This window comes from Python bivittatus, unplaced genomic scaffold (genome assembly GCF_059951505.1).
Source record: "Python bivittatus isolate LINGU-HERP-01145 unplaced genomic scaffold, Pbiv_v1 ctg000480_np1212, whole genome shotgun sequence".
NCBI lineage: Eukaryota > Metazoa > Chordata > Lepidosauria > Squamata > Pythonidae > Python > Python bivittatus.
Window position 1 is genome coordinate 9523087 of NW_028277075.1, and position 18864 is coordinate 9541950.

Genomic DNA, 18864 nt, shown 5'->3' on the forward strand with positions numbered 1-18864 from the left:
ACTTAAATTACAGGAGGATATCTTTTGCTTGAACACTGCAGGAAAATATTTAGTGGTAAGAACAGTTTAATAACAGAAATGGCTAACTTAGATATTGCTGTGTCACCCTCGCTGGAGTTCTTGATTTCCTGCATCAAGCTGGGCATTGCACTGGATATCCTATCTACTTCGATTTTATGACCCCGGGATGGCAACTTGCCTATGCTGTGGAAGTTTGCATCTCTCAGAGCAAGATCTGTATTGTCACCACTGAATCACAGCATTTAAACAATCTGAAACCAATATTTGGACAAATATCTTTCTTCCTTGCACATGATGAATGTTTAGCTCAGTATTTCTCAATGTTGGCAAGTTTAAGACGTATGGAGTTGAACTTCCAGAATTCCCCATTCAGCATGCTAGCTGGAGAATTCTGGGAATCAAAGTCCACACATTGTAAACTTGCCAAGGTTGAGAAAAAGTGGTCTAGAGTGTGCATCTCTGAAAGGGCAGAAAGGAAGGTGTGAATGGGGCCACTGCAATTGTTACCTTTTCATTTTCCTTATACTCTAGTTGGATGGAATGATGAGTCATGCAGAGAACAGTGATGATGAAATAGAGGAGAGCAAAGATACTGTGCAGCCACAAGAGACGGTCACTGTAATAGAGGAAAAAGGAGAGAAATTTTCAGATGGGAAAAATGAGATATCTTAGCCAGAAGACAAGATAACCACCATTTCCTGTTTCCAGCTGTGGATTCATATGTCTATCTGTAATACAGATAGTCATCTTCACCATTGCATATTGTCATGGAACCATGATTAGTGCACGGAAGAAGCCTTAGTCAACCAATGTCTTAAAGGAAAACAATTCATTCCAATGCTTGCAAGGTGGAGCACCAAAATAGAACCTTCATCTGGCATTAATTCAAAATGACAAAGCTATATTACAGAAATCAGTGGTTCCGAATTTGTCAAAGCCAGTGGTTTTCTTTCTGAGGGGAAGCACAGTTGGATAGAAATGTATATTTACTATTTGTAGCTTATAGCTGAACATTGCTCATATTAATACAGACCACATGCACATAAATGCATATGTATTCACGTGTATATACTGGATTCATAATGTCAGACAAAATGTAAGGATTTAATGAATGATTATCTCTGTGTATTTGCAGAATGTGCCCCATAATGCCATCATTACAAAGAGTGACTAGTTCAGTTCTGAGGAAGTGGAATTACTTACTCTTTGGGAACATTTGCAATTGTGGTTCGGCCAAAATTAGCTGGATTTTTTCCTGAAAGAGAGGAAGGAAAGAGAGGTGAGTACATTTTAAACAAAAGGCATTTTCTTCTTCCTAGAATAGCATTGTACTCGCAATGCCTCCAAAGTTGTACACAGATATTTTTGAGCTTTTAGAATACTGGTGCTCTCAACAATTAACTATCCAGTGAATCTGGAGGGCTACATACCAAGGAGATCACCAGAGAAGTTGACGGGAAGGATGACAGCCACAGACAGCACACAGATGATCAAGAGCAACACCAACAGATGCCGTTGGAAGGAGAGGTAGGTTGTGGCATCAACTCCACACTTGCTTTGAATTTCTTCATCTCTGAGAAAGAAGGAAAGGCATGTCAACTCAATGACATCCCCTTCTTCCCCTTTTCCTTTCATCCAGAAAGGAAAAAGCAGCATTGACTATACAGATTTCCTGCCAGTATAAAATGGATGATATGCTCATAGCAAAGAGGGACTTTACTTCTGTGCTTTATGTAGACCTATAATCATACTATTGTGGAATAAAATTAGGTCTATGGGACCCAAAAAAGTATCAGCTCTTTAGTCAGTAAGTGAGCACACCCAAACTGGAATACCATTCCTTGCCATCTTGAGTTTCCTCAAATCAAAGGGGGGAATAAAATAAACAAAACCCAGACCTCCTGCCCATAACCTTAAAATACTTTTTTTTTTAAGTGGAATTGTTTTAGCACAAATGGAAGGAGATTGGGAGGAGGTTCCCCTTAAATAAAATAATAATAATAAAGTGAAATAGCAACATATAATAGTAATTCAATGTAAAATTACTTTTCCGAGCCACATGACACCTCAAATACCAGAACCACCTTACCTAACCTGGTGCTCTCTAGATGTGATGGATTGCAACCCTCCTTATCTCCAGCCAGCAGGAAACCTGCAGTTCAACACATCTAGAGGGCACAAGGTTGGGGAAGGATGGGTCAGAGTGGTAAGAAAACAGCATTAATTAATTTGCTTTCAGAAATTTATTCTGCCCACTTCTCCTCCCCCACTCTTCCCTTTGTTTCTTTTCCAGGTTTTCATGCATAAACTGTTCTGCTCTACTTACACATCCATCTGCAATATTTCTTTAAAAATCTGTATCAATACAGATGAGGAACATATTTCTAAAGAAACTTACACAGGTTTTAAATAGATTTTCCTCAAATATGGCATTTCCAAATATATTTTAAAACATGAACTTCACATGTGTTTGGGGATTTTTTTTTTTTTAAATGACTTTTGTGTTGTAAAATCCAGGCCCATGAAAAGTCCAAAAGATCATGATGTTCCATTCTGCATATTAAACTCTGAGGTACTGATTAGCAAGAAGAGGGACTGAATTATTTTCCCAATACTACTGTTTATTGTTATTTTCTAAAATTCCATCTTTGCTAGAGCCTTCTGTAACAAACAAAGCCTTCCTTGTTCTTTGAAAATAATATATTTATGACACAGCAATAGCTAAATGAGCAGGCAGATTTCCTTTGTTTGAAGAAGCAACTGAGTGGGAGAAGTAATTAATTCCTTATTAAATTTCCAATTTCTCTCTTTTTTTAACTAGCAGCATGGAAAGGAAATAGGATTTTCATCATAGCTTAGTTGGCTACCTAGAGAATTAGGCTTCAGATTGTAGGGGATAAAATTTTAATCATAAAAAAGCATGCGGATCTTGTATTTTGCACGTGCAAAATGAAGAAGAGTTTCTCTGCTATCCAATGATAACCAAGTAATAATAAGATCATTCACTTATCTCCTATTCCTTTGTCTGACTCAGTAGTCTAATTATTTGATTAAAACATGGCAATTCAGTGGATGATTTTGCTTCACAACATTCAGGTATTGTGAGAAGAGACAGCTCAGGCTATCAGTCACTCATTTCTAGCTAGAACAAATCAGGGTGCTTTAGTGGTGCTCTGACCACCAAAATCAGAGCAATCAAGCAAAGAAAATCAGCAAAGTGAGCCCTTTGCTTCAAGCAGCTGAAATAGACGCAGCGTAGCAACGGCAGTTGTTGATAGATAATCCAACTTTAAGTCATATGAAGTTGGATTATCTATCAACAACTGCTGTTGCTATGCTGCGTCTATTTCAGCTGCCTGAAGCAAAGGGTTCACTTTGCTGAACAATAGGTCCAGCCCCATCAAAACCATGCTTATCCCCTTCAATCCTAATGACCATCATAATTATATGGAGTACATATCTATTCAAAAATAAGCCGCTGTGAGTTCATTGTTGCTGATTCCTCAGCAAGAGCAGAAAAAAAGTCAGTTTACGGAGAGAAGTATCTAATGGAGCAAACGGTCCATGGCTGAAGATATCAACACAGCAATCACTTTATCACATAAAAGGTGTAGCAGGTTATGAATGATCATCAATATCACCATAGTGGCATGTACTCACTTCATCTGGTAAATTGAAAGAAGCCAGGAGCAGAATCCCTAGGAAGGAAATTGGAGAATTTCAATGAGATGGCTAAGATCAGTTACAGAAGAAACAACTCTTTACAGGTGCTTGTTCCCCTAGATAACAGAGTAAAGTAACTGAGCATATTCCTAAACTTGTCTTAAACAAGGGTAAATTATTTGTGGGCCCATAGATGTTGTAAGATTCCAGCCTCCTTAACGTCAAATAACATTGGTCTTGGGGGATGCGGTGGCGCAGCGGCTTAATGACGCTGAAAGTTGCCGGCCAGAAATGGTCGACGCTTCAGCGGTTCAAGTCCAGCCTTCGCGTTAACAGGGTGAGCTCCTGTTTCCTCCCCAGTTCCTGTCAACCCAACAGTTCGAAAACTTACGTGAGTAGATAAATGGGGACTCTCACTCTGGTGGGAGGAAAAATGCTGGCGGCGCCTTGCAAAAAAGGAGTTGGGAGCAGGGACAGAGGAGTTGGAATTTAACAACATCTGGAAGGACACAGATTTCCCAACTCTTGGTTTAGAATAAGAAAGATTCAGTAAGAGGGGCATTATTCACCCTCAAGGCATCAGCAATCACTTTTTTGCTTTCCTATATCCAGTTGATGGAAATGACAAACAGGGACAGGAATCCTCTTTGTCATACTGTTTCTTCCATTCCCCCATCCCCCTCCAAGCCTCTCTCAAACTTACCACATCTTTGTTGTCAGCATCCAAAGGGCTGGTCTCAGATGGGGACTTTTCTTTTTCACTTTGTTCTCCATAGAAGAGAGATGTCAGGCTTCCCATATATAGGAAGTAAATGGCAGGGAGAAGAGGGAATGAGGAGACAGACATGAGGAGGAAAGTGTAAATTGGATATGGGGGAGGAAAAGGAAAAAGAATGGAGAGAGGAACATTATTCTGACCAGGACACTTTTAAATATCTACAGCTCCCCAACCTCAGGACACCAACAAGCCTAAAAGAGGAAGAGTGAGTGAGAAAGCAGAAGGTGTCTGAAATACCTAGATTACAGTGACAATAGTCCAAGAAGATATTGATGCCCAAGAAAGTTCAAGGGAACATATCCCTGCCCTTCTCCAATAAATGTTACAGCTTTAGTGGTGTTGTGTATTGGTGCCATTGTAGAGAGGATGGAATTGGAAGCCAGAAGAGCTTATGCAGCCATTAGCATTTTAATGAACTGGGGACTTTAGGATTGTACACAAGCATATTGCTTGAATCATCCAAATCTTGCTTGCTTCAAGTAAGAGTCTACTAATTTTCGATGGGGAGGAATGGAGAAGTTTGTACAGAAAGAAAAAAAAATAGGTGCATGACTGGCTGTTGGAAAAATCAGTCTTATAACTTGTCTAAACTATATTGGATACTATTCTGTAGCATCTTACTGGAGCTAAGAAATCAGAAGACTATGGTTACCAGGACTTTACTGGTATATGCTCTGTATTCTCTACCTTTATTGCTCTGTAACTTTACTTCAGTCTTGATTTCATTCTGCATGAGAATGGGCAGTTTGCTTCATATTTTTTTGCACCATTTGAGATCATGGTGTTAATAATTACTGCCTAATTACAGCAAAGGCACTAATAATTTAAGATGAAATGCAGGGTTAGTGGAAGGATGCCTCCCATAGTTTGCTTGTGCAGTTCTCTATTATTGGAATAAAGAATAATAAGAGTAATCTGCTCAGTAAGTGCGATTTCCATCTAGACTGGCTACAGCAAATTTCCAAGGAAGAGAGTACATCTATGCATTTGGAAGATGAAGTTCAAGCAGAGGTTACGTTCTCAGGCAAACTAGTAAGAAGAATGAAATTCTGGTACAGAATGGAATTACCAACAGTCCAGCTTCAACTGTTCGGAGGAGCTCTAACAGATGGTGTGGCCTGGGCTTGTGCGTGCTAGCAACAATTCTTATTTCTTAGAAAGGCTTAAATTCCAGTATTTTTATTGCTCTCTCTCTCCAATTGTTTATTTTTCTGCTCTTAGGAACAGAAGAAGCAGTCTTATACTACTTCAGCATCTTTGTTCATATAATGGCCATGGTGGTGAACCTATGATGTTGCTGAATTGTACTTCCCAATAGTCCTGTGGAGGTACACTTTCTCTAGTACAATATCATCTACTATGAATCACTGTTCAGCATCATAGGCTTTCTGCTTTCTTTTTTTAAACTGAAGATGGTGGGAATTGCATTTGGGAACTTCTGCAAGTGAAGCATAGCTCCCCCAATTATAGTTGGCCACCTTTGTATCTAGCAAGGTATAACAAACCCCAGCAAGGAAACCATGATTTGACAAGTTCAGAGGCCGTGCACTATATGATGGGATCTTTTTTTTCTCCTCCACTGTTGCTCTCCACTTTTCTAGACATTTGGTCCATTACTTAGGGGGGAAAAAAACATACCAAACACACATAGCATTTGACATTGTGCTGTGAACTTTTCTGCATAGCAGCATGGCTGAGGTAATGCAAGATGGCTCTGTAGGAGCTCCATAACCATACTCCATAACAAATACATCTTTTTGCTCATAGGTAGCATTTCACAAGTAGGCCAAGGTCAGAATTTAAAGCCCTCATTTCAGGACTCTATTTCAGTATCTACAATTTTTGGCACATATTTGATAATTATATCTGGAAAAGGTGTACCATAAATAGGAGAAGGAACAATGCCCAGAGCCAAATCAAATCCCCAGTGGAAAAGTAACAGACAATTTATACAAACTGAGGGATAATAAATCTCACATAATAGTAGAAAAGAATGGCCAGATCAGAGTTTCAGCAAGAGTAATTTCAAAGCTGTAGCATTCATGAAAAGAACACCCACTATATATTATAAAAATGTAATGCTTTAGATTAAACGCAGGGATATCTGGAAATACTATTTTAGGGTAATGTTGAAGAAACGGTATTTTAAGCATTAGATGCTGACTATAACTTTCCCATTCACCCAACGTTAAACCATCAAATAAAAACCAGCATCATCAGACAGAAAATACATCACAGATTAAGGATCAAGAGAATATTTTAAAGGAGTTTGCCCATGTTACCAGATGACATTCAAACATCTTGTGAAGGAAATAGAAGCCACTGCAAAATGGGGAGGAAGTGAATTAAAACAATACAGAGGGCAGATTCACCCAATTTGAAATCTCTAACAAAATTAATCCAATCTGCCTCTACCACTCACCTACCTTCCTCCTCCTCTGCCTCTTCTGGAAGACAGAAAGTATCACCAGTATAAAATTATTTTGCTTTGATCCTGGATCTTTTTAAAGAGAGTTTCAAGGCCAAGATTTCCTTGAAATACAGGCAGAGAAACATGAATTATTTCTTTTCCACCTTGACAAACAGCTGATTTGGGGAAAGCTAATTGTTCCTGGATGGAATGGATAGACTCTCAAATGCTCCTTTAAAAGCAGTGGTGATTCTTTTTCTTTCACAAGAATCCTCATTTCCCCAAGCCTTCCATTCCCTTATCACCACTGTATCATTACTCGTAGGAGTTCCATGTGCTTGGAGGCAAACGGCTGATTAAAAAAGAAGAACAATGGTAGTCAGTGGGAGAGAGATCATCAGAGAGTAACAACAAACAATACTACTAACTGAGATGCACAGAATGAAGACAAACATCTCCAAAAGGATCAGAATTAGAGATCCACATTAGTGTTCTTTCCTCCAAGAAATGACTGCAATATGGAGAAAGAATAGAACTATGTGTAATATGAACACATAAATAAATGTGCTAGCTATGTTTCACACTGGGCTACAGTCAATCACAGGTACACTTTGTGAGATGGAATCTCTCTACAGTCATTGCCGCCGCCATCATCATCATCATCATCATCATCATCATCATCATCATCATCATCATCATCCTGCCTTCGAGTGGACACTGCAGCAGTGAGGCCAATAAGATATAGCACAGGGGTGAGGCCAGTGTGCACAGTGTGGCACCACAAACAAAAGGTGGAATCTGTTTGGCTAGCATTGCAACTGATCTGGGAATGGTCACTGGGCTTGGTGGGAAGAACTGCTTTATTTTGGTCCCTTTTCCTTCTATGATGATGTTAACAAACAACCAGTTCTGCATACCACACATATTCATCAAGGCTTGCATTTACACACTGGGACAGAATCATGGCTGGGAAAACAGGGAATCACACATCCAATCACCAAAGAGGAAGGGTCACTGTAAGATGGCAGAGCAAAACCACATGCCTGGGCACTTCCAGAGATACCAAGCAGACAGACTGGGGAATACCCAGTCAGCAGGCAGGCTGGCTGAAAAGTAAATCTATGTCCTATGCTGTACCAAACCAGTGGGGCTGCAAACTATATTTGTGATCTAAACAACCATCATCTAATAAGTATTGTGGCTGTTCAGGATATGCCCTCCGTCCTTAACCCACTCATGGCTCTTTGATGCCGCTGTGCAGCTGGCACTTCCCAAGCTAAGGTGCTAAGTGAAACACAATCATCTACTCTTTATACACTTCAACAACATTTAATACAGTTTAATAAAACAACATTTAATATACTTGACCATATTTTGGCCAGAAATATACTGTACACATTAAAGAAAATCACATATAAAAAAAAAAACCTTGGAGAAATCATTTGCAATAATGCACATACTAGTGGGAAATTGCTTCCAAAATTGCATCTATTCAGAGAAACAGATATAAAACTGTGTATGAATTCTTCTGTAGATTTTTATGCAGATATTTCTTCTTTCCAATTTTCTATGCAATTGCAATTATGCGGAGAGAAGACTATCTGAATATTGTTATTTGTAACCTGTATTCTGAGATGCCTGTTTTCAGAAGAGGACAAATACTCAAAGCTATTACATTTAAGCATGTCTGTGTATTTTACTCTAAATAATATGCGCACTTATCCTACTAATGTACCTTGGTGTTTTGATTATCCCCACATTACAGGGGGAAGAAGAAAGTCTATTAAGGCTAACAGATAGCTGCCACATAGGGAATTCATCCTCAAGGCAAGATATGGACCAGAGATTTCTTGGCTCATGGTTCACTGATTTATTTCACCAACTAGCTATCATCTGATCTTCTGCCTAAAGGCATCTTGCACCTTGCTCTTCTAAGTACTTCTTTACTAAGATCTGCCTTTTAAGTCCACCATCTTCCTCCATACATCTTAACCTTCAAAACCTTGGCTGGTGGTAATCACCAGTAGGATTTTTCAGTTCCATGTATTGAAGCAGTGGACGAGATAAGAGGTTAGACAATTTCTTTCCATATTCCATCAGCTGTATGATTTTAGCCAGTTCTTTGGTACTGTCATAGCCTTATTTTGTTGCTGCTCCTGTCTTTACTGTTGTGCAGTTTTACTATACTGATGGAATACAGAAAAATTCTGGATGGCAAGATCTGTACAACAGTGGAACAGTCTACCTTTAGAAGTTATGGGTTCTCCATGTCTAGAGGCTATAAAGAAAAGGCTGGACAGTCACTTCTTGAGGATGGTTTAACTGGTTTTCCTGCACATTACAAAGGGTTAGACTAGATGATCTTCATGGTCCCTTCCAACTCCACAATTCTATGATTTCATCTTATGTTACAGAGATTAAAAAACTGCTTTGGATTGTTCCTCTTTTAAAAATGAAATTTAAGGAAATTTCACGTTTTCTTCTACTACTGGAATTAAGGATCCATTGCCAACAATTTTCATAATCCATTGGTCATGTAGATTTGATGACTTTTTTTTCTGTTGTTATCCCAAGTTTTGAAGCTCTGCTAATACTGCCCTTGTGTATTCAATTCTCAACAGAGTACCCATCAGTACTGATATTTTGGAGTATGTACAGCAATAATCTCCAGTCTGATGCCCTCCAAAAGTGCTTGGACTGTTAGGGGCTGGTAATACTTGGAGATGCAGCCACAACACATCTGGAGGACATTAAGTTGGAAAAGCCTGGCATACAGCAAATTGCTCCGCTATTTGCTAAGCCCTTCAGCTTTTCCATCCTTTTAGAAAGCTTAGATTTTACCTGTCATTATCCATCAGCAAGGCTAGGCGTCCATAGTCCCAAGCTGCTTTCCGAAGGCAGGAGAAGATGAAGAGAAGTACCTGCAGTTAGAGAGAAGAATTATGGGCCTAGTGGATCCTTTTCACTAAGCAAATCCTCCATTCCCTTTTCCCTGCCTGTGACAGAAATTGCAGTAGAAGATAAACAACAACAGCTGCAGAATGGGATTTCTGCTTCCGTATGTTTTCAGAGCTCACTTAAACATCTAAACCTGGCTGTTGAATCTTTTTCTGGGTTTGCACAACTCACTGAATTGTAACCAGGCTGCATTCATATGACATATTAACCGCATCACCACCAAAGAAACTAACCAAGGTTAACATTAATAAAACTTAGCATGTGGTGCAAATGCATCTGCTAGGTCTTTAACTGATCTAGTTAGGTATGTTGTATGAATCCTGCCAATGTGAATTCAAGGTGGGAAAATAAACAGGCAGGAAGGTAGAAGAATATACCATTTTTATGCCTGCTAATTCTCCCTTGCATAGCATGAATATATGTGGAATTTAAACGAGGCTATATACAAATGTGTCTCTCAGTTGAATCCTGAACTTGAGTTAAACTGGAGAAAAGGTGTAAAACCGCACAAGGTAAAGATAGACAAGAAATTATGAATTCTCGTGCTTGTTTGTTCAAGTGTCTCTAAGATGCAGTATATATATTGGATGTCTGGTTGCAGACCCACCTGGCCTATGCGGAACACTGGCTGGGGTGAATGTCAGAAGAAATGTGGGAGAGGGAAGAGTTTGCTCTCACCTGCCTGAATGAATGGGGGTTTCCCTATTCACTATCAATGTGATGTCACATCTCTATGACTAAAGGTCATATGATGTGTTTCCCATAGCTCTAATATTTAGGGAAATAATCTTTTTATCAGTTGAGTTTTTTCTCTCCCTCTCAAGTATTCAAGAAACATATAGGGAAGAATCAATGAGAATTGTATCAGGAAATGAAGAAGGAAACTGCCATATCCCATGCACTGTGTTTGATGTAAAGATATAAAATTTAAGGTTTCCCAAATGTCCAAATGTTGCTGCTTGCTGCTGTTGTGGGTGATGATTTATGAACAGATAAAGAAGGAAGGTGATTTTCTCCTTCTCACTCACCATCCAAAGGATGAAGTTGAGAGCAAGTACTGTGGGCACACCACCAAATGGCAGCCCTTGTAAGACAGTGCTGTGGGAGCGGGCGCTGAAGCATTGCTCCTCTGTACTGTTGGTCAGAGCATCCAGATATGTGAGAACGTTCAGAGAGATGGAACTCCTGTCTCCTGATGAAGGTGTGGTCATGATCATGTTGTCCATCTGTTAAATCAGTGGTCTCCCAGGGAGTTCTGCTGTGTCAAACACCTAGAGTGGAATTAGAGGAAAAGAGAGAAACTAGGTAGGAGACTGAAAAGGGCTGATCAAAGGAGAATTTTCATATCTGAGGATACGCTTGTCCCTCTATAAGTATGCTCTCTGTTCTGTCCCACACAGATACAGAGACTGAGGGGCAGAGGACAGTCAGATCCTTGCTAAACCAGTCCTATAGAGATGTCAGAGAGTATTTCAACACTATCTGTAGGTCTAAAGCCAAGATATACAGTGGGGCAAAAAAGTATTTAGTCAGCCACCAATTGTGCAAGTTCTCCCACTTAAAAAGATGAGAGAGGCCTGTAATTTTCATCATAGGTATACCTCAACTATCAGAGACAAAATGAGAAAAAAAATCCAGAAAATCACATTGTCTGATTTTTAAAGAATTTATTTGCAAATCATGGTGGAAAATAAGTATTTGGTCACCTACAAACAAGCAAGATGTCTGGCTCTCACAGACTTGTAACTACTTCTTTAAGAGGCTCCTCTGTCCTCCACTCGTTACCTGTAGTAATGGCACCTGTTTGACCTTATCATCAGTATAAAAGACACCTGTCCATAACCTCAAACAGTCACACTCTGAAGTCCACTATGGTCAAGATCAAAGAGCTGTTGAAGGATACCAGAAACAAAATTGTAGACCTGCACCAGGCTGGGAAGACTGAATCTGCAATAGGCAAGCAGCTTGGTGTGAAGAAATCAACTGTGGGAGCAATAATTAGAAAATGGAAGACATACAAGACCACTGATAATCTCCCTTGATCTGGGGCTCCATGCAAGATCTCACCCTGTGGGGTCAAAATGATCACAAGAACGGTGAGCAAAAATCCCAGAACCACACAGGGGGACCTAGTGAATGACCTGCAGAGAGCTGGGAGCAAAGTAACAAAGGCTACCATCAGTAACACACTACGCCGCCAGGGACTCAAATCCTGCAGTGCCAGACGTGTCCCCCTGCTTAAGCCAGTACATGTCCGGGCCCGTCTGAAGTTTGCTAGAGAGCATTTGGATGATCCAGAAGAGGATTGGGAGAATGTCATATGGTCAGATGAAACCAAAGTAGAATGTTTTGGTCTAAACTCAACTCGTCGTGTTTGGAGGAGTGAGAATGCTGAGTTGCATCCAAAGAACACCATACCTACTGTGAAGCATGGGGGTGGAAACATCATGCTTTGGGGCTGTTTTTCTGCAAAGGGACCAGGACGACTGATCCGTGTAAAGGAAAGAATGAATGGGGCCATGTATCGTGAGATTTTGAGTGAACACCTCCTTCCATCAGCAAGGGCATTGAAGATGAAACGTGGCTGGGTCTTTCAGCATGACAATGATCCCAAACACACCGCCCGGGCAACGAAGGAGTGGCTTCGTAAGAAGCATTTCAAGGTCCTGGAGTGGCCCAGCCAGTCTCCAGATCTCAACCCCATGGAAAGCCTTTGGAGGGAGTTGAAAGTCCGTGTTGCCCAGCGACAGCCCCAAAACATCACTGCTCTAGAGGAGATCTGCATGGAGGAATGGGCCAAAATACCAGCAACAGGGTGTGAAAACCTTGTGAAGACTTACAGAAAACGTTTGACCTCTGTCATTGCCAACAAAGGATATATAACAAAGTATTGAGATGAACTTTTGATATTGACCAAATACTTATTTTCCACCATGATTTGCAAATAAATTCTTTAAAAATCAGACAATGTGATTTTCTGGATTTTTTCCCCCATTTTGTCTCTCATAGTTGAGGTATGCCTATGATGAAAATTACAGGCCTCTCTCATCTTTTTAAGTGGGAGAACTTGCACAATTGGTGGCTGACTAAATACTTTTTTGCCCCGCTGTACTGTACTAAGAAGAGACAAGTTAGAAGCCATTGTCCAGAGGAAGGTAAATATATCCAAGAACAGTTCATGGTCCCTGATTCCAAATGTGAGAGTGTAAGACAAGTTAAAATGAATGCTGTTTCCAGCAAATGTCTCAGCTTCTGATATTCCCTTATACAGCTGGAAGTAACTGTGATTTTGATTCCCAAGGTGGTCACTTCTCCCAGGGAGCCTGACCCTGCAAGCCGGCACTCTTTTGCCATTAGCCTTTTCTGCATGTGGTAGCAGCAGTAGTTAGGGCTCAAAAGCTGTGGATCAGAGAAAGGGGCTACCAGGACTCCCTGCTGAGGGCTCAAAGGGAGTGGATCAATGCCTGAAGATATAACAGGAACTGATTCTGCTTCAGCTTCTACCCCTGCAACTAGGGCTTCTCATTTTCATCCCTGATGTCTCATTCTCCTCCAAGGAAGAATCCAGGGCAGAGATGACACCCTCTTATTAAAATTATGAGTAGACCTACCCCATCAATATCTGAAGAATTTAAGGTGGAGACCAGGAAGGGTCCTCTTTGCTATCAGTGCTTCAGGCTTTGGAATTAACACCCCCAGAAACTCCTGTCCCCTCTTTAATGGCATTTCCCCTACAGCAAAAACAAAGACAAAAAAACCCAAAAGGTATATAGGAAAGCCTTTGAACCAGAGTGCTGTTTAGGTTGTCTCTCTGTTTGAATTTGAAAGATAACTAATATTAATTTTTAGTGTGTTTTGATTTTTTTGGCTTCTAATTAAGACTGCGCTTTTGCTATGCTCTATTAGCTGGCTGGATTTTTAAACTTTTTTTCCATTTTTGTCTTTGCTACTTTTGGTAAGTTTGCCTTTTTTAGTTCACTTTTAAGGAAAGGTTGGGTTTTTACAGTTAAAAATAAATACATCTGTGCTCGTATTTGCAGAGGATAATAGACAAATTGTAAGATAGGGAAACTGAAAAACAAGTGAAATACCAAAAAGACACTATATATATATATATATATATATATAATATAAATATAAATAAAAATATATAAATATAAATATATATATAAATATATAAATATATATATTTATATTTATCCAGGGAGGCAATGGGCTTTCACTAGACAGCCATCTGTTGGGGATACTTTAATTTGGATTCTTGCACTGAACACTGATGGTCTAAATGGCCCATTGCAGCTCTATTATTTTAATTGCTTCTATTATGCAGACAAATTAACGTTAAAAGGATTTGTGTGCTATTAAGAAACGATCAAAGAAACACGGAGAAAAACATTACACTGTGGTATGTTAATGGGGTAAGTCAGCTAATGGCATGTTAGTGGGGTGGGTGAATTAAGAATGGGTGTTGAGCCTTGTGGGTGTGAAGCATCAGTGGATATACCACACTGGACAGGAATTTGGGGGTTGTGGTCCAAAGCCTACTGGAAAGTACTAGCTTAGGTAAACCTGTTCTAGAAAACTGCAAATGTTAGTTTGTGAAAGCACAGGATCAATACGTGGGACTCCAGAGAAATCTTGGAAAAGAAATATGTATTATGTACTCACTACTTCCCTGTGAAGTGAGAAATTATAGGGGCAGCTTCACTTGGTTTTGGCTTCCTTTGTAAAGAGAATGAACAGGAAACATAATGTTTCTATGCAACGATCTGTTATTTACAAACATGCCAATAATAGCCTGTAAGTGCAGGCAAGCGACACATACTCTGACTTGATCTCTTCAAAATCTGGTACTTCAAAATGATTTCAGCCTCCAGCTAACGGTATGCCATCCTCTCCATTTCTGCGTTTCTAGTCTGGTATGCCCACCCCAAGTCCCTCAAATAGGATGCTCTAAAAGGAAATTGTAAGAACGTTTAGCTGAATCTCTGCAGCCTCCCAATGTTCAGGAAACCTTCTTTTAATGGCAGAGAGGACTAGAAACACAGTCACCCAAATGATCAGACAGTCCTGTATCACTAAACAGATACAGTTCAAAACAACTGAGTGTGTAACCCATCTCTTCCTCCGCTCTTCCTTTTTTCCTGGCCAAACATATCCAAAAGGATATAGCACTTGGCACTGTGTACACTGCCCCTGCTCAGGCAGTCTCACATGTGCTAGTCTGATCCTCTAATTCCCTTGTTTTTCCCTAGCATGTTCAGCAATTTGCATTCCAGTTGCACTGGAAGCAAATATAAATCCCCGTCTAAGCAGGAACCCTACTCAAAATAGGAAGCTGGAGGCACTGGGAATGAGGCTGCATTGCATGGTCACGTCCTGTATCCTATCAGGCAAAATGCCAGCCTGGGGCTTCTCAGACTCAGGCATTCACACGGTTATTTTATCTGAGAGTAGCATATGTTGGCTTCTGTTCCCTGTTTGCTTTCCTCAGATCTTTCCGGAGAGATGTCCTTACTGTCCAGGAAAATTTTCTAAATGGCAGTTCTAGTATTTTAGTGCCCTCAGCAACTAGACACAAACCTGTTGGGTTTGGTTCTGGTGGTTCCTGGCACTCAATCCATCTTCCAACAGATGGATGTGTCCAGCTCTCCCAGAGCCATTGTTACATAGCCGGCAAAGCCATGCTTAGTCTCATTCATTCTTCCATCCACCCTTAAATTAGATCCCCCTAGACACATCTGGTACCTTCCAGATGCACTGGATGATAATGCACACATCTCCCACCCAGACTGGTTGAGAATGGCAGAAGTCATACTAATCACCCATCTATAATGCACCACGCTGGGGATGGCTATCCTTGAGAACGAGGATCCTCCCAGGGGCAGAGAACACTTCCTCGTGTTCTGTGACGAGTTCTACAAACCAACTCTTTACCCTTCTTGAATGGCAAACTCATGATACATACCCAAGAAGAGTCATTCCCCAATTCAGGCTTGGTTCCAGATGCCAGGGTCAATTCTTGCCATTGTGGAGTAGTCAGTCTAAGTCATTATAAAAAAAAAAAAAGGCAAAACTAAACCAATAATTCTAGTAAACAGAGGGTGAATCGGCCCAGATTGATTCTTTGTAAGAATCCAGTGTAACTAGTTTTGCCACACCTCACTATCCCTTGCAAAGCAAACATTTGTGGTTAGAGGCGGGAATCTCTTATTTCTTGTGACTTCCGCTGCTTGAACACTGCAATTACACTGTGTATTTAGTATTTTTATTCTGTAGTGGGGCAGAAGCCAGAGTTTGCTTTCAGTGCTGATCCTTTTCTATCTCTAAGCCTCTTAAACCCATCTCAAAAGAAAATGGCTGGAAGTAAGTTAAAAACATTATGGGTTTTCTCCTGTGTTTGGGGAAGCAGAGGAAGGTGAAGGGCAGATGGCCTCCTGCCTCCATGTTGTCTGAGAGTGCCCCTTCTTGCCCCCTCCTTTTGCCTCCCTTCCCTATGTAAACAATGCCATCTGGCATTGCCAGTTGCTGAATAATTCATCTCCCTTTTGTTACCAAGGAAAATTACTCTGGACCATCAGCAAATAAACAGGGGGGGCTCTTAGCAACCAGCAGCTCAGTCCTCAATTTCCAAGAGCTAATGACAGAACCATTTTTAGGGTCAGCCAGCATTATGATTTGTTTCCATGTTTTCCCTATACAAAAAGCATGTATCTGTAGGCAGTAAAATGAAACATGCACAAAAGAGTTTCCAGTGATTTACAGAATTATTTGACCAATCTCTTGTTTCTCTTCCAAAAAGATCAAAGTAGCATACGTGGTCACCCTCTATTTATCTCACAACAAATCCGTGAGATGAGTTTAAGTTTAACACAGAGTGTTTAAAGGTTGACTGGGGCTTTGAAGTCTCCCCATTTTAGTTGAAACAGGAGTTTCTCAATTGCTGGGTTGTCCACAACACATTCTCCACTGTCAACTCTAATCTGCCTGATTTCTCGCTTCACATGACATACTAAATCATGAATGAAACACGTGGCCTGCATTTATACAACGTGCTGAGCTAAAATACAGTTGGCTAGTTTATGTAGTAGTGGGTCATGTGAAGGCAGCCAGTATGCAAGTGTATATATGTACAAAGTTACTATTAATTGCATCTTCTTTGCAAACAAGTACGTGAGATCACCATGAATTGGAACTTACTTCAGAGTTCCATTGATTCCCGATATAGAAATATCTTTTGCATGGGAATATCTTTTGTATGGGAAGGGATGTGTGTGTGTGTGTGTGTGTGTGTGTGTGCGCGCGCGCGTACAGAGAGACAGCATACACACATAAAATTGCCTTTATTTTTATTCTAGGTTCACCCCATTGCCCTTATTCTAGGTCTGACTAAATAATAAAGAATCTTCAGAGTGTCTGATGCTTTCATTTTTGTACTGCAAAGCCTTGGTCACTAGACCGTGGAGAAACAGGGCTTTGCAGACCCCACCAGGGTCAGAGACTTTGTCATTAGCAAATCAGGAGCAGGAATGCAAATGGGAATGAGGAAGGAAAGGCCTTACCTCCTCACTATCTCAGTGACCGCAAAATATCCTGCGTCAGGGAAGCCTTTCTATGTTTGCACGCGGCTCATGATCACCACCCAGAATTGCATGTAATGCCTGAGGTTAAAAATGTTGCCCATAACTCAGGTTTCAAATCATCAAAATTAATTCTCTCTTCCCATTACGTATTGAAGTAGATGATAGCTACGTCGTGTTATAAATACGCTGTTCCTCTGCCCTCTCTTTGACCTGAGTGTTTCAATCAGATTTATCTGATTAAAGGCACTTGGACAGCTACATTTTAAAATCTTTTTAATCATCTCCCCTTTGGGGATGTCTCCACTCATAGTCAGCCAAAATGAGAACCTGGATCCAGGAGATTGTACTTTTGAAAGTTATAGCCAGTTGAGACCCATCAAATGACACTTGAATATCAATGCTGCTTCCTTACATTAGTCCTTTCATTGTAGCGTAGCCTGTCTCCTACCGACTTCTCTAAAAACATTCCACAGGTAGCCATTCAATTTAACTCTTCCTAAACAAAGCCCTGGTTTCCTAAAACAAACAAACCAAAACCCCAAAGAGCTACATCATTACTGTGAAAACTCACCAGAAAACTAAGATTAATCTGCAGACTACTGTGCCAAAGCCCTTCATAAATTTAATCAACAATTTATATTTATATCTTTTTCCCTCAGAATTTCTTATAATCCTTCCTTTTAATCCCCACTGCATCTTCAAAGGTACAGGTAGTCCCCAGTTTAAGAACGAGTTCCGTTCCCAAGGTCTGCTCTTAAGTCAAATTTGTATGTAAGCCGGAACAGTATTATCGTGTAATATTGTATAAGTAGTATTGTGTAGTGAACTTGAACCATTGTGTATTTAACTTGAATCACTGTGTATTTAACTCAAATTTTGCTGCAATAGGCTTCGTTTTTAACTATGGGTCGTCCTTAAACCAAGCGTTCTTAACCAGGAGACTACCTGTACTCAGTTATTTTAAAAATAGGTGGGAAGAAAATAGAATTGAATCACTGGAGATGTTGTAGCAAACATTTCCTAATTCCTAACTGGCTAACTCTTATTTATCTCTTGCTTTTAATTATACAGTGAAATCTTGTTTTAATAGATTAATGTCCATTTTTAAGCCAAATAAAGAGTATGTCATTGTGACAACGCAGATAACATTATCTGCATACTGATACAGTTACACACATGATGCAATTTGCATCATTTGCATAACTGCCTCACTTGTATAATGATGTCAATATTCAAATGACACAAATTACATCATGTGCAATGACATCATTATCAAGCAAATGGTGTACATTGCAACAGAAGTCCATTATGCCGAGGTTTAGAAAACAGTGGTTCTACTTTACATCTAAAGTGGAGAAAACTTGGTGGGACCAGGAAAATTCTTTGGATCCATCCAGTTCTGACACACCACATTTTTGGGTTCAGATGCTTTAACTAAGGGTTTGGAATGA

At 40.1% G+C, this 18864-nt stretch overlaps 1 protein-coding gene across 7 annotated transcripts in view; it reads right to left on the reverse strand.

Annotated features, from left to right (window-relative positions):
- The window catches only part of TMEM63C (transmembrane protein 63C), a 77346-nt gene that overhangs the window by 27272 nt on the left and 31210 nt on the right, over positions 1 to 18864 (reverse strand). For 2 of the 7 annotated variants that reach the window (XM_088145293.1, XM_088145286.1), the window contains exons 2-12: positions 15799 to 15874; positions 14499 to 14552; positions 13442 to 13561; positions 10859 to 11101; positions 9714 to 9793; positions 7192 to 7224; positions 4388 to 4475; positions 3682 to 3719; positions 1452 to 1594; positions 1225 to 1276; positions 529 to 637 (exon numbers count right to left, since the gene is read on the reverse strand). In XM_088145293.1, the coding sequence (XP_088001419.1) occupies positions 529 to 637; positions 1225 to 1276; positions 1452 to 1594; positions 3682 to 3719; positions 4388 to 4475; positions 7192 to 7224; positions 9714 to 9793; positions 10859 to 11056 (741 nt within the window). In that variant the 5' untranslated portion in view covers positions 11057 to 11101; positions 13442 to 13561; positions 14499 to 14552; positions 15799 to 15874. The remainder of the gene's footprint in view (positions 1 to 528; positions 638 to 1224; positions 1277 to 1451; positions 1595 to 3681; positions 3720 to 4387; positions 4476 to 7191; positions 7225 to 9713; positions 9794 to 10858; positions 11102 to 13441; positions 13562 to 14498; positions 14553 to 15798; positions 15875 to 18864) is intronic. The other 5 variants (XM_088145288.1, XM_088145287.1, XM_088145292.1 and 2 more) reach the window with 5 other exon arrangements.